This window comes from Phalangium opilio, unplaced genomic scaffold (assembly GCF_054372755.1).
Source record: "Phalangium opilio isolate 3A_F unplaced genomic scaffold, DU_Popi_V2 ptg000079l_1, whole genome shotgun sequence".
Classification (NCBI taxonomy): domain Eukaryota; kingdom Metazoa; phylum Arthropoda; class Arachnida; order Opiliones; family Phalangiidae; genus Phalangium; species Phalangium opilio.
Genome location: NW_028324187.1, coordinates 10,313,114 through 10,328,614, shown reverse-complemented (window position 1 = coordinate 10,328,614; position 15,501 = coordinate 10,313,114). Strand labels below are relative to the sequence as shown.

Genomic DNA, 15,501 nt, shown 5'->3' with positions numbered 1-15,501 from the left:
TAACCATCCAGCATAATCTCTGATGTATCACGCGCACAAAGTGCAGTAGTGCACGAAAATTATCATCTTGTTTCCCGCGAGATTTAAACTACCTTTCTTTCCTCTCTCTCCGAGCGGGATGCCCCCTCTCCCTCTTCCCCCTCTCACTAATATACCAGGCAGGCAGTTCTCTCTCTACGCGGAGCTTCGTATCGCCACCGCGTACGCTAGCGATCTCTCTCTCTCATCGTAAGCGTACGTTTCGCGGACGCGACCGGTTTCCCTCTCTCTCTCATCGTAAGCGTTCGTTTCGCGGACGCGTCCGGGACAGGGACAGGGACAGGGACAGGGGTTTTGGTGCCGTTTCTTAAATTTTACCGTAATTAAAATTACGTGTAAAATTAAAAAATGGCGGAAAATTAAGTAGGGACAGTTAGATTTTTACTCGTGGTTATGCAAAATGATGTAATGTCTAGTGTACTTCAGTCAACAGTCATACTGTTCATTCTCATAGCTCAGGACATGATTAATGCTGCTCACTATTTCTCTCTCTAGTTTCAAACAATGGTTAGAGACCATTCAGTGCCGCAGTTCGCACATGAATATATTTCAACTACAGTTTACATCAATTCTCCGTGGTCGTACTATTAGCGGGTTAAGCACTAATTTGTTCAGAACATGTCTCGAAAGTGTGCTTGTTGTAAGTTTTTAAAGCAGTTTTGACAATGTGTGGGTAATTTTCCACATCGTGGGAGATTTAGGTTTGGTTTTAGGCTCTGTGGGGAAAAAGTAATATTTTTCCGAAATTAATCAAATGTCGGAATTTTCTGCAAAATTTTCAAAAATGCACTAATTTTTAACTGCACAGTTAAAATTAGTGCATTTTCGAAAATTTTATCCGGTTTAATAATTTCAAGCGACATTTTGAAATAAATTCGGTGATTTTAAGTTTGGCACTGAAAAAAAAAAGAAAGCATATTTTGAGAATTTTAAAGCTTTATAGCATTTGTACATATTGTCAAAGCCATGCGGAGTGATATTCCATATTAAACTTAGTATGATAAAATAGTCCAGATAAATATGACTGTAAAAAAGGGGGTGTGGGAAATGCGGCAAATTTTTAAAATGGAAGTGGGAACATCCACTTTCTAACATTAGCAACACTGATTTGAAGGTTTTGGTCATGGCTAAACAGACCGCTCATTCAGTTTTTTATTGTTTTAAAGCTTATTTTGACACGTTATCTCTCAAAAGTAATTAATGTAATGATAAAATGTTTTGGGGGAATGGAATTGTGCCCGAAAACCCGAGATAAGTAAATTTTTGAAATTGATTACCTGTAAAATAAGTTATTTCAACGGAAAACGGTAATGGAACGTTGTTTTTTCTTAAGCATGCCTTTAAGTTTCAATTAAAAGAAAAATTAATATCTGATCCTTCAGTCAAGTGATAACCTCAGTCTTATCGATACTTTTTAGGACTTGATTCTAATCAAGACATTTTTGATTAATATCTGCTCCTTCAGTCTTCATTTTAATTAAGATTGTTAAGAAACTGTTTTACATTTTCAAAATCTACACTAAGCAGAAACATATATAAAGGGGACCGTAACTTTAGCTCAACAGTCATTTATTTATAATGATACTCCAAAAAATAAAAACGTAACTCATTGTATTCTTATTGTAATTAACATAATACAATTTTTTACAACCCTTTATTGAAACGCGAGGCGCTCCCCTAAAAATTCCACAAATCGGACCAAATTGACAGTTTTACACAATTTTTTAAAACGCTGATTTATGTCTGTTTAACCTTTAGCTCAAACTTTTCATAAGCCCAATATGAAATTAGGATATCCTTAAAACTTCTCAAAGACGATCCGAGATTATCAATTTCGAACTTTTTTGTAGCATTAACTAACGTCTGTTTGATATTAAGCTTATAAACCTTAAACACAATATAGTCAGGGCAATGCCGACTCAATTTATAAGGGCTACCATAAAAGTCCACAAAGGTGATCCAAGATTGTTAATACGCCTAAAAAGTGCCCTCTTCAAAATATGTAGCCGGGGAAAAGAGAGCGTGATCGAGTGAGCTATGCTAGTGGGTATTTTGGTAGTAAGTAACGGGTTACCTAGGAGGAACGAGTTCCATCCTCCTAGGGGTTACTTCCCTCTTCCAAGAACGGGGGTTGGGACTCCAGGCATAGCCCGCTCCATCACGCACTCGACAACGCAAAGCAACTCGCGCCAGCGTGGGAAATAAGGCGGTAACACAGGGCAAATGACGAGTTTAAAAATTGCCTGGTACAGTTCAAAAATTAAATCGGAGGGGGGTCAGTGGTCCACGAGACTACTAAAAAATTCAAGGGTAACCAGAGTCCAGACATTAACTCAACTATTTTAATTACACACTTCTTTAGCTTAGCAGACGACGTGCTCTGGCCAATGGTCACGGACTAGTTTATTTATTCCAAGTCAGGAGGGTCTCTGGCCTAATGTCCAGTTTAAAAAAATCCTTATTTCCCACCCTGACTCGCGCTATAGCGCAAGCAGCTTGCGACGTGTTGCGCGTGATCGAGTAGGCTATGGTCCGGTCAAAAGAAATCTTCAGTTCAGCGTTGTAAATAAGGCGGTGGCACAGGGAAAATGACCAGTTTAAAAATTAAATCGGAGGGTGAGCAGTGGTCCACAGGACCACTAAGGAAATTCTAGGGTAACCAGGGTCCAGACATTATCTCAACTATTTTAATTACCCACTTCTTTAGTTTAGCAGACGCCGCGCCCTGGTCAATGGTCATGGACCAGTTCTTTATTCCAGGGCAGGGGGGTCGCTGGCCCAATGTCTAGTTTTAAAAAAATCCCTATTTCCCACCCTGCTTCAGTTGGGAGTCCTGGAGCTCCTAAAGTCCAGAGATGCATATGACAAGGATTCATTTCTCATAAGCGAGAATGGCCAACTTTGTTGTGTTAGAGACAGCCTGGCAGCCTGGTATTTTTTTACTTCTAAGTCAGCTGGGTTTTCACCTTTAAAAGTTAATACAGCCCTTTGAATTTAAATAATTAGAAATGAGAAATGTTATTAAATGAATAAATCTATACGGTTGCAGTTGTGTCAAAATGAGAGCAATTAAATATGTGTCTTTGATATTTAGCTCTGATAATTTCAGAAAATTAATAAAAAGTAGTGTTATGTATTTAACCAGAATTTATTTTATTGAAATTTATTAATAATTATTTAATTAAATAAATTGTAATACTATTTTATGTTTTAAATTTTACAAATAAAATTCAATATAGTAAACATAGGGCAAAGGTTATATTGTATTATAAATAGCCAGTGGGATTGATTTTAGCTATATCGCAATTAGAGCTCGACATTTTCTATCCATTATCCACAAATTAGTAATTAATTTGAGTGAAAATAGGTGGATATCTTTTATTAATTGGGAAATAATGCACACACTTTACATTTAAATTTTAGAAGTTAATTTATTATTTACTTTTTGTATGTAATATTCAGCATTAATTTGACTAAGACAATTAACTAATTACCTACGAGGAATTAACTAGTATATATGGTTAAAATTATAATTTAATCGTTTCAAAACTAATATGGTTTTGAACCGGTTTTTGTGATTTAGTTATTAAAATTTGTGATTATTGATTGGTCAATATTGAAAATCAACCAATGGTGGAACTAATTTTTTTTTAAACTCAATGAAACTGAAATATCAATGAATCATCTACTCAGGGAGGAGGAAGGGAGTGGCGGGCTAATGCTATAAAAGCCGGCGTTTAGTGGCCCCAGAGAGAGAAATTGTAGTACAGTTTCTTGGTTACCGCGCCTGCGCGGCGTCGATGACGTAGTTTGAAATTTGAATCGGCAATATTTTGTCTTCTGCTCTCCCATCCGATATGTGCCAGTGCCAAGCCAACTTAGCCAAGTCTTAAAGTTTTTTCTCTAATTTATTAAACTTTTAACTGGTTTTAGCAAAGTTTTAGGAATAATTCGAATAGTTCTAACTAATTGATAACTAATGAACAATAATGCCAGCAAAAAACTGTTCTTATAATGGTTGTAGAAACCATTCTAGATATGCCCACAAGAAATATATGGCTGGTATCAAATTTTTTCGTTTTCCAAAACCTAAAAGAGAATCTAATAAGTGTACTCGGTGGGTTAGAGCATGTGGTAGGCCAGATTTCTTAACTTCAGAAAGAGTATCGAAAGGGCTTTATGTTTGTTCAGAACATTTTGTCGGGGGGGAAGGTCCAACAGAAGAATACCCTGACCCAATGGCTTACAGTGAGACTGAATACATGATTGTAAGTATTTACTAAACACTTAAAGAACTTGTATAAATTATTGTAAATAAAATATATTAATCTATAGGATCCAAGAAAACAGCAGGACTGTTCCATAATAACAAATACTTCTTCCTCTCTCCTCTCTACTTCTTCCGAAGTTACAAACTGCGATATATCTTTGAATTCTCAACCACTTGAAACCAGGGACCTTCCTCTTGAAGCTGAACATCTAATTGTCAGTCTTGTGGATGCTTTTATCAAATACATTGACTAGTTTAAAATATTTAATTACATTTAGGATCCTAAACGAAGAAAGCTACATCACGAGAATCTTGATTCCTATGAGGTTAATAACCCCGATGGTTCGCTAAACATTTATCAATCATCACCATCGACGTCAAATCATATTGATGCAGATGTTCAAGGAAACACCACCATTTCACCAGAGCCAGTCCTCAGTATATCTTCAAAAATTGACTCTACTGAAATAAGCGGCTTGCAAGACCTTTTCACAAAATATTGGGAGTTCCAAATTAAGAAAGTTGCTGAACCCTTAAACTGGGCCGTTACAAGAACTTCAAATTCAAGATCACTGTTTGTATACAGTACTGACCGAATGACTGATATTGGCTGCCTAAGCGTCGAAGTTAATGAATATCTTAATATGCAAATTAAGGTTTACGGAGTTCTGATATCTGATGAACTCATTGGTCACAAGATTCCTAATACATTAGAGACATTAGAACAGTTGTGCGAACTTCTGAAATATCTAGACACCTTTAAACTATGCCCAGGGGTGTTTGAAAATAATTTAAAAGAGTTTGATTTAAATTTAAAAAATGGCCAAGTGAATATATTTACCAAAGCATTGCATTCTACAAAGTGCGAGGGCCTTTTTAAAGGCTCCTCCATCTCAGACAGATGTAAAAATTGTATAATTTTGAGGAAATCACTGAATAAGAGACTAAAGAGAAGGTCCATGAAGAAAAATCCCAAAGTATTTAGACTGATGTCTAAAAAGGCACAGCATGCCGAGTTTAGAAAGAAAAAAGATGAAATTAAGAATTTGAAGAAAGAAATCCGGAAACTTCGCCGTAAAGCTGAACTATTTCTAAGCACCGAAAGATCTGATATTTTCGACCAAATAATTGATGACAATCCATTTTGTAGTAAAGAAAATTTCCTTTTAATTTTAATGAAACAGCAAATGGAACTTCTGAAAAAGGGGAAAAAAACACCGAAGAAATGGCATCCAGCAATTATAAAATGGTGTTCATATCTAAAAGCTAAATCTCATTGTGCATATGAAGCATTTCGCCAGGTTGTACCACTACCAGCACCTAGGACTCTTTTCGAATATAACTCTGTACTAACTGCAGAAAGTGGCTTTACACAAGATGCGATAAAGGAAATGAAACAAAGGATCGATTTAAACTCGCTGGAAGAACATCAGAAATATTTTTCACTTATCGTAGATGAGATGAAAATTAAAGAAGATCTTGTTTATCGAGCTAAAACGGGTGAATTTGTTGGATTTACACACTTAAATGATGCTGGAAATAAATTGAAAGCCGAAGAACAGAAAAAAACAGGAGGAAATTCTTCAGAACTTTCAATAGCTTCTCACGTTATGACCTTAATGGTTTATGGGTTGACTACCAAATTTAAACATATTCTGGCTTACTTTCCTTGCAAGGAAATGAAAGCCGAGGAGCTACACTCTATCATGGATGAAGCGATCGAGCGATTGGAAAACAATGGTTTCAAAGTTCTAACTGTTGTCTGTGACAAATCATCAATTAATCAAAAGTATATAAAGCTAAGTACAGAGTCAGAAGATTCAGATAGAGAAAGCCAAAACTATAAAGCCAAAAATCTTTATGCTCCTCTAAGTGACCCAAGAGATATATTCTATATTTCTGATCCACCTCACCTTATAAAAACAACACGAAATTGCTTGTTTCATAGTGGGTTTGGCAGCAGTGCCCGGCTTTTAACAAAAAATGGAAAACATTTGTTATGGGCCCATATTGAAGAAATGTTCTTAAAAGATACTTCATCCGCTCTGAGGCTTTGTCCAAAGCTAACTCTGGATCACATTGAACTTGGATCTTTCTACGCCATGAGAGTCAAATTAGCATCTCAAATACTTAGCGCAACTGCAGCTGCAGCCGTTGAAAAATTAGTTGGAGAGAAAGCATCGGAAACTGTAGTTTTCCTCAGAATATTCAACCGATTTTTCGACATACTTAATTCTAGAAATGTAGCACAGGGGACACGAACTAGAAATCCGGATATTGAACCATTTACTTCTATTAATGACTGGCGCTTTAAGGTATGAATTAAATAATATATGACAATGCTTTAAATAATAATATTTAAAATTTCCTTGCAAATAGTGGTTGGAAGAAGACTTTTTAGGATATCTTAAAGAATGGAAAGATGAAGCGGAGAAGGCTGATGTTGCTCCTGAAGAACAAAAGAAAATGCAACTTAGCAGAGAAACATTAGCTGGAATTTACGCAACAGGTACTACGTCATATTGAATTCAATAAAATTTATTTATAAGTGTTAATAATACTAGTCCTCCTTAGTTCACTCAGTGATTGGAGCAACCAAATTTCTTTTGACCAAAGGAGCACCATTCGTGTTAACAGGAAACTTCAATCAAGATCCCTTAGAACAACATTTTGGAATGCATCGACGTTCAAGCGGATGTAACCAAAACCCAGATTTATCCCACATAGGATTTAATGAAAGAAAGTTCAAAATAATGAAACCCTTAATTAACCAAACTACAAGGGGTAATACGACTAAATACAGACCAACTAGTTCAATTTAAAATTTATTACTTTCTGAAAGTCATATTCATGACTAAATTGTTTCTACAAAAATGTACTTGAAAGTTAGGAGTACAGTATTTATAAGTAGTATATTCAAATCACAAATGTATCACTAGTATTTTCATATCACAAATGTATCCCTAGTATTTCATATCACAAATGTATCACTAGTATTTCATATCACAAATTTAAATTTGAAACTAAAATAAAATTATTTGTTTTCAGCCTTGCAGTAGCATTTGACTTTGCATGTACAAGATAAACTTTCTTTCAGTAACCTTCGCAGCCCTTTTTTCTTCGCCAAAGCTAAGCGCTGGGTCTCGTCTAATTTTATTTTAGTGTAGTTTCTCAAAGCAGATCCACGACAATTGATGTATGTGTCAAAAACCAAGGACATAGCCTTTTCCCTATGCTCTACATTTTCATTTCCCCATACATCATACCAAAAGTTTATAACATCGGTTTCTTTAAGCCTTGCTAAAACCATAGCTTTCTGGCTCTTAGTTTCAGAAGCATCCTGCGATAAGTTGATTTTATTTACATTTTGATAAAATGGTTTTGTAAATTGGTCCAGCATTTTAAATAATCTAAAGCCTTTCGTAGTTAAAGATAAAAGACCACCCCTACTAATCAAAGTTGTCCACTCTGTGAAGGTTTTTTGGTTGGATCCAGAATCTTTTGCTATACAATTTTCAAATAAAACCAATATTGCTGGCTCCTCATAGCGATTAGCAATTTTTCGCATTGTATAGCCACCAATGTGATGTATAATTTGGTCTTCTTTGTCCTTAATTTCTTTAAGAGACATGGCAGGGTGTTCTGGGACTTTCAAATTGGTATCGACAAAATCCGGCTTCAAGGAAACCCATTGCGTTAAAATATTGTTCATGAATCTTCTAAGCCAATTGAAAACCACTTTTTCCTGGATTTCTGAACTCAATTTCTTAAACGTTTCAAAATTTAAGAAAAGTGTAATCAGTTTCGAAATTAGATGACTATTTTCCCTAAGTTGTCTGGCGTGTATAATGAAGCTGCCCTTGTCTTTGATATTTTTGGAACTCAGGGTGGTTAGGATCACAATAATATCTGGGCTTAAGTATAGTTTATTTGGATTTAAGCTTTCAAGAAATTCTTTAACATTTTCGCCTTCCAGATCCACGTCTTTCATGTCAGTGCATGTTTTATCAAGCAGGGTTTTTTCGTTCGTAGCGAAAAAATCAGCGTTGAAATCTTAAAAGGGTTAGTATGTTAATTTTGATTAATTTGAAAGAAAAATTCAACATTATCAAGCTTATATACCTGCTGAGGTAAAGTTCTTCGCGAAATATAGCTGTGGTCTAACAGACTTTTGAATAGTAACGGAAGATGGTGGTTGTGGTGGTTCATTTTTTGAAATTGATAAATCAATTGGCGTATTTTCATCATTATAATCTGGCTATTATTTGGATTTCGGAAGAATTAGAACGCAATAAATAATAAAAATATTAAATTTACTTACCTTGGCATTAAGGTATCCTTTTATGGGGTTTGAATCTGATCCCAAAAAGTGTCTGGAGCATACATAGTGTCTTTGATTTATAGTGGCGAGGGTTAATTTAGGATTACCACAAGCCTCTATCCATTTGAGACATAGTTCTTTCTTTGATTTTGGTTTCGGAAAATTAAAAAATCTAATATCTTTTTCATACTTTGAATGGGTTTTACAGAGATAATAACAACACTTTTTATAATTCACCATTCTATCGCTCTAGGCCTAAATCCAAAATCAAAACATTAGCAGACGCTCGAACTTCACAGCTGAAATTCTGACTTGCGCAGTGCCAGATTTAGTGTACTACTTTTAGCCTCTCCTTCGATCCAAAATTGGGGTACCCCGTGCCTATACTAGCCGCCTATCCCTCTCTGGTCCCTGATCTACTGAAAGAGGTATCAACCTATTATTTTTTTCAAAAGAAGGTAAATAAGGATTAGATGGCTTGCTGCTTCAAACAAGATTTTTAATCACGAAGAGAATATTTTTTTAATTTTGGTCAAATTTTAGATATTCGGTAACCGAGTTGATATGAATAAAGCTGTTTTTGCTCATGTCTATTTTAAACTTTAATCACAGATTTCGCTTACCATTTTACAAGCATAATAAACACTACTGAAGGACGCAAATCTATCTGTCATCGGTAACGGTGAACAATATAGCAATTTGCCCAATTAATCAGTTTGAACTTCATTTGCACATTTCTACTCGTTAATTTGAAATGTTGCGAGAAATTTGAATGGAATATAAGTAGTTATCTCTTTCAGAAGATAATTGTTGATGTTGATATTAAAATTCATTGAGTTAAAAAAATTGGTATCAGTATTTCAATTAAGCTTTAATATCAACATCGGTTAATTTACGATATGGGCTCATGATGTTAGTTTGTTTATAAGATTAAATCGTTACTTCAAGTGTCACAAGACAATATCTACTCCAAAATCGAGTGTTAGTAACTTTAAAACCATCTCCTCGTCACAGGATATCCGAGGGTGAATTTATTATATCATTGATAGGTGATAATATGACAAGGCGCAATAGCTCAGTCAAGTTTTGGCAAGGCCTAATACCGTTTTGCTTGGCTGCATGTCGCCGTCAAATTCCTTTTAAAGCATAGATCATATAGTATCCACCCTTGATTTTCATTTCGCAACACACGTTGGATTCGTAAACCTCGACACGTACTACGATTAGAAGCATTAAAATGCAAACACAACAACACACTGAGCGTATACATTTTAGTAAATAACAATTCTCACTACAGCTGTTTTCGAGGCTGAAGGAGCGACCGCGGCGATAAAGGAAAAGCCTCCAGCGGAGTCCGGCCAGTAACTTAAAGGGGGTAGTTTCGAGGGAACGAAATTCAAATGCAAGGCGCGTTCCATCAACAAAAAACATTGAATTCGTTTTACGCAATTATAATATTAAAATTTTATACAATTAAATAATATTTAAGAAAACTAAGCACTACTTTCAAAGTCTAAACTTTAAAAATTCGACGATACGAGAAGGCGAAGTAACGGGCAACGAGAGGTAAACAATTTTTTTAAATGGCAAAATTAACGGTAAGCCAAGGCTTAGCGCAATTTCACGGGTTTCACCGCCTTAAAAAAAGTGCCAAGTTTAGAAATAGATTGTGGGACAATAAAAAGTTGGAAAATTATGAAATTGGGCTTATATTAAAGCTTGAAACCTACTTTATATTATATTTAAAATCCATCCATGAGCAAATCCTCAAAATATATGAAAATGACAACGAAAAAGGACCCACTCTCAAATTTTTTCACCTTAAAAAAATGGCGGCCACAAACGGGGTGAAAAAGGGGAAAAGAGCTATTAAAGCAGTCTTATTTCACTATCGATAGGCCATTTCAACCAAAAGGCATTAAGAAAAAACAATCGGATTAATATGACGCAACTAAACGCAAAAAAAGGCCAATTTTGGTCGCGCTGATATTTTCTAGTAAATCAGTCTATCCATGCTTAAATAACGCAGATTGGGGTAATTTTGAAAATTTAAAATTAAACATACTTAAACTTAAAATTAATCAATGAAAGCTAGAAAGCACAAATACTAAATATGAGGCTTTCATTTGAAACCGTTTTCAAATCAAACAAACGTATAGTTATTTCATGACGGCTTCCACAAAAAGGCTATCTGTTAAATTTTTCCCATGTTATTTCTATGGAAAATTTCAGGATTTTCATCAAAATATCGTAAAATTTTTATGGAAATGAAAACCACCCTTAGCAACTTTATTTTTTATAAGAAAAACTAATGGATGGATCTTTTTGAAATTTTAACCACATATTTAGGGCCCGAATTGTAGTTCTGTGGAATTTTTTCAAAGCAGTTAATACGATACAAAAAAAGTTATAACCAATCAAAAAACCATCCTTATACATTGAAGTCGGTATGAGGTCTTATCTAAGAGAGCTATCGCTCTCATAGAATACTATGACGTACTCTAATTTAGTGTCCATCCCCTCGAGTTACCCTTTGTCAATTAATTGTAATACTAAAAACGGAGCCCTAACAATGGCGGGTGGTTTCGAGGAACGTTTTTTGTTGCAAAAAACCCTTCAGTAGCGCGTGAGTCGAATTTCCACTTAAACTAACAGCTCGGTTATTGCAAATCTTAGATAGGGAGTAAATTGTAAGATTAGTTGTTTGACCTTTTTGAAGAAAATTTTAATTTTGATTACAGTTACGCTTAGAGGAACAGTAACGAGGTTCTATGGTTAGGGACAACCTTGGACAAGTCAGGGTATTTTAAAAATGGCCCCAAATGTATGAGAATTTTACACAAAGTTCATGGAAATGTTAGAGAATTTTACACAAAGTCCATGGATAAGTTGGAGAATTTTAACAAAGTCCATGGAAAAGTTGGAGAATTTTAACAAATTTCTTTATCTATATTTAGAAGAACTTTAGTTAAAAATTTCCACCTGTAAAACTTTAAAGCTAGCTACCTAATTGTAATGACCATTTCACGAATTAACCATCAATGAATGCTTTTAAGGATGAAATTCCCTCTTAATGTTTATTAGGCACGACAGAGAATGATTTTCCAACCAAAGTTTCGATCGAGTTACTTCATTTTTTTTTTTTTGGCGACCGAAAAATGTGATTAGGCTTAGCTAAACCATAGTTATTAGTTGGCAATCGTTATATATTTTTGCGCAGAAATTCTTCTTCCGCGCGTACGTTGCCTCTCGAAATCTCGGTTTCACGGATCTCGAGGAGATAATCACTATAGAATTTTCAGTTCTGCAACCCATCTTTAGGGTCGATTAGCGAGCGAATGGTAGCCGAAATTTTCCTTCGCGAGTATGGCCCGCGCTTCATACCATAGACATTTGAAACTAATATAACTCGTAAGCGCAAAATCCTCGCTTCTCTATGGGCCGTTGTTTTTGTCAAAGTATACGTTTTGATATCTATGATAAGGACTGAACTCTGCAAGCTAGGTTTAGGGCTAACGAGGGGCTGATTTGGTGGGCGGAGTTTACTCGAAACCATCGAGCTGAACGATTGAAACTTATCATTTACTCGGGTTTTCCAAGATCCGGTCACAAATGGTCATCAACGTTTTTTTTTCAAAGATATGCCCTTTTATTGTTCGACCAACTTCAATTACTTTTATTGTGATCTTTTTTTGGTCATTATCCCTCCCTTTCTAAGGTTTCTTTAAAACTTCCGAACAGATATTCTAGCTAGGTTTATATACAGGGTGAAACTATTACCTATTGTCCAGTCTGGAAATCTCGCAATCGACGGATTCTAGAATCTGTATGAAAACGGATGCGGCATGGTCTGGTCTCGTGCCATTTCGAATTGCACTTTTCGGCACAAGTAGATTTTGTTAGATTGTCTGGGATGATGGTGGCATGCGTGCCATCAAGGTTCAAGGCTCGTGCTCCGATCATGATAGGAATATAATGGGCACCCTTAGCTTGGTAAATTCCAGGATTATGAGGGCTTTACGTAACGCTAATGCGCCGCTCGTGGCACCAGGAATTTTACGATGGTATGACCCAAAGCGGGAATACAATAACAATAGTTTTCTTTCGGAATTACAAGAATGCTTTTATACGTAAGGTGAGGTAATCTAAGATTGGAACGCACGCGTCTTTATAGCGAATTCCTCGAGTTTAGGATACTTAAGAAAATTCATTAAAATTTTCAACAAAACTGGAAAATGACATGGTCTAAAAATCTTCTACAAAAATGTCTCTAGATGTAAGATCTTTTCAATTTTGTCTCGAGAAAAGTGACATTTCAATTTAGGTCTTAATTGATTTTGCGAGGTTTAAAAATGACTAAATTAAAGCGCATTATCTTTAGGACCGCCTATGGTATGTACCATCTCAAAAAATATGTACAAATTTTGAGAAATTTGGTATTCGAGGAGTTATACCATGAAGTGAAATTTAACAATAGTTTTGGATTTTTTGAATTCTAAACTGTTTACAAATATCTTGAAAAAAGCTAGTAAACTCCGCGCCCCTTTTCCTGAAAATGAATAAAAAAGTAATTGTTAGCTTTCCTTTCATCATTACGTGGTACTTGTATATCCTGCAAAGAATTTTTTTTAAAAAAATACCAACGAAATAGACTTTTTTTTTTTTAGTTTTCTAAATAATCTTTTTGGAAATTGTTCTCGCAAGTGAATTCTCGAAAATTCAAGAACTGTAAGACTAATATTAACTTGATCCATTAAGGTTTCGTGTCGGGTGGGTTCGCGGTAAGGACTCTTCTCTCTCTCCCGAAATGTTGTTGAGGACCTTTGTCGGATGGGGCTGCTTGCATCCAGAGAGACCAGCCAAATTCGAAATTCTTTTATCCCGAAAGACACTCCGAGTTTGCTACGAGTTGGAACTCTGATAGGTGTATGGAGAATATATATTGGTTAGGGGATAACTGTGGTTGGAATGATAGGATACCCGAGGCTTACGGCGCGAAAAACCATTAGAGATAGTCGGTTGTTCCCTCCCCGAACGTCTTCGACGGTAAAGCGATAGGTACTGCATGCTCTCTGATAGACGTACTCTTTTGAGGAGTCAGAGTTTTTGAGATGGACCAAGCAACCGGAGAACTACCCGAGATAAAGAAAGGACCAGGGATCCGACATCAAGTTTATATTCATTCAGTCAGGTTTTATTTTTAAAAAGCTCGCGTCAAATGTTTTGGAATCTGTAGCTGTTCAAAAAATCGTTACTATTTTCCGCTCCAAATTCTTTTAAGTTATTAAAAATTAAGTCCCAGTTAGTCAGATTAAGGTTGGAGCTAAGTTATCATCAGAGAAGTTCAGATCAGGACTTTTCTTTTGATGCCTAGCTAAGTAGCTAAGTTATCATCGTCAAAGTTCAGATCTGGACTTATCTTCTAATGCTTAGGTCAATTATCTTCAGGATTCTATTACTTATATCAAATTAAAAATTATTAAAATGAAAGGAATGCCAAAACAATGGAATCCTCTTTTTAAATAAAATGAACCGTGTGTAAATTCGTATTGAATCTTGGCTTAATGCGGGACCCCTAATGGTGGTGGACGGACATCTTTGAGATGAGCTCGGAGCGGATGACTCCTCCCAAGTCTCCTGTTTCCCCCTAAACTCGCCTTCTCTCTCTCATCTTACCTATCCTCTCTCTTGTATCCCCGAAGAAAAAAGTAAGAATCAAAACGACAACTCAACCAAACATTGAATCTAACACTTGAGCGAACTTTAGTGTCCGTGAACAACCCGGTGACAATTTAACGTGTCGTTCAAATTTATAGTCCGGTATTTTTATAGCAATGCAAGACGGGAAGGGGGATACCAAGAGAAATCCCTAAAGGGGGGTTTTATTTCAATCTTAAGAACAAGTAGCTGATATATATTTTTTTCTCATCTGAATTTTTTTTATCTTCTGTAATACCGAAGAAGTTGGACTACAGTGTCTTTTTCTCCATGGATGCCTGAATTCTTTCTCTCTTGGCTTTCTCCACAGTAGAGTAAGAATGAGGGGCTCGACACTCCTAAGGATGGCCCCTTGTACCCAAGTCCAAAACTTGAAATAGGCCTAGTTTAAAAAAGATTTGAGTTTCTATATATTTTAAATTTAGATATTTCTTCAAATTCGAAAATTGCAATTTATAAGGGATAGAAGACTCCAAACTTAAGCCTAATCAAACCAAGATAGAAGACTCCAAACTTAAGCCTAACCAAACCAAGATAGAAGACTCCAAACTTAAGCCTAACCAAACCAAGATAGAAGACTCCAAACTTAAGCCTAACCAAACCAAATAGAAGACTCCAAACTTAAGCCTAACCAAACCTATCCTAAGCCCAACGCGATAGGCTACAATAAATTTAAATAATTTTATTAAAATTAAAAAATGACTTAAAATGAAAAGTGTTAGAAAAATATTTAGGAGTGTCGAATCCCTCTTGGATAGAGAGAGAGAAAAAGGTCCATAGGTGACGTCACGGTTCCGAGAGTGCAAATTAGGGAGTAGGGAAAGTAAGGGGGGTACGTGGGGATGGAATAAATATTCGGGTTTTTGGAACCGCTCATTTTTAGCCATTAAAAAGTTCTCTTTGGATTTTTTTCGGTTTTCAGAAATTGTAGACTAGAAGTCCTTACCTTACCTAGCCGGGCCTACTTCTCGGCTCCCGCGCATCATTTGAGAGCTGCTTTTTTTATTCCTGTGAAATAGTTTTCTTCTGCGGTGGTAATGATGTTTTGGGATGTTCTAACTTGGTATTATCCCTCATCCATCGAAGGACCAACATATATCGTAGATATTATTTTGGATTTCAAAAAAAGAGAATCGTTCTAGTGGTTTAACCC

General features: G+C 35.8%; 3 protein-coding genes and 1 long non-coding RNA gene across 8 annotated transcripts in view; 2 read left to right on the top strand and 2 right to left on the bottom strand.

The window, feature by feature from the left end:
- The window catches only part of ds (dachsous cadherin-related 1), a 124,354-nt gene that overhangs the window by 41,455 nt on the left and 67,398 nt on the right, over positions 1-15,501 (top strand). The window lies entirely within an intron of this gene.
- On the top strand, positions 3,730-7,358 carry LOC149654886 (uncharacterized). Of its 4 annotated transcripts, none has more exons than XM_089846582.1 (6): positions 3,730-4,101; positions 4,231-4,307; positions 4,375-4,524; positions 4,588-6,624; positions 6,689-6,818; positions 6,884-7,358. In XM_089846582.1, exons 1-6 carry the CDS (start codon positions 4,029-4,031, stop codon positions 7,129-7,131), a joined length of 2,715 nt encoding a protein of 904 aa, XP_089702708.1. In that variant the 5' UTR covers positions 3,730-4,028; the 3' UTR covers positions 7,132-7,358. The 4 variants fall into 4 exon arrangements, with proteins under 4 accessions (XP_089702708.1, XP_089702709.1, XP_089702706.1 ...); XM_089846583.1 differs by having other exon boundaries at positions 4,166-4,307; XM_089846580.1 differs by having other exon boundaries at positions 3,730-4,307.
- On the bottom strand, positions 7,122-8,832 carry LOC149654885 (uncharacterized). Its single transcript, XM_089846584.1, has 4 exons — positions 8,821-8,832; positions 8,631-8,746; positions 8,432-8,567; positions 7,122-8,362 (listed from the first exon to the last, which is right to left on the bottom strand). The coding sequence occupies exon 4, from the start codon at positions 8,298-8,300 to the stop codon at positions 7,344-7,346; it is 957 nt and encodes a 318-aa protein (XP_089702710.1). The 5' UTR covers positions 8,301-8,362; positions 8,432-8,567; positions 8,631-8,746; positions 8,821-8,832; the 3' UTR covers positions 7,122-7,343.
- Positions 9,483-11,114, bottom strand: LOC149654884 (uncharacterized). The gene is made up of 2 exons (XR_016370751.1): positions 10,361-11,114; positions 9,483-10,267 (listed from the first exon to the last, which is right to left on the bottom strand). It is a non-coding gene; the product is annotated as an uncharacterized LOC149654884 (long non-coding RNA).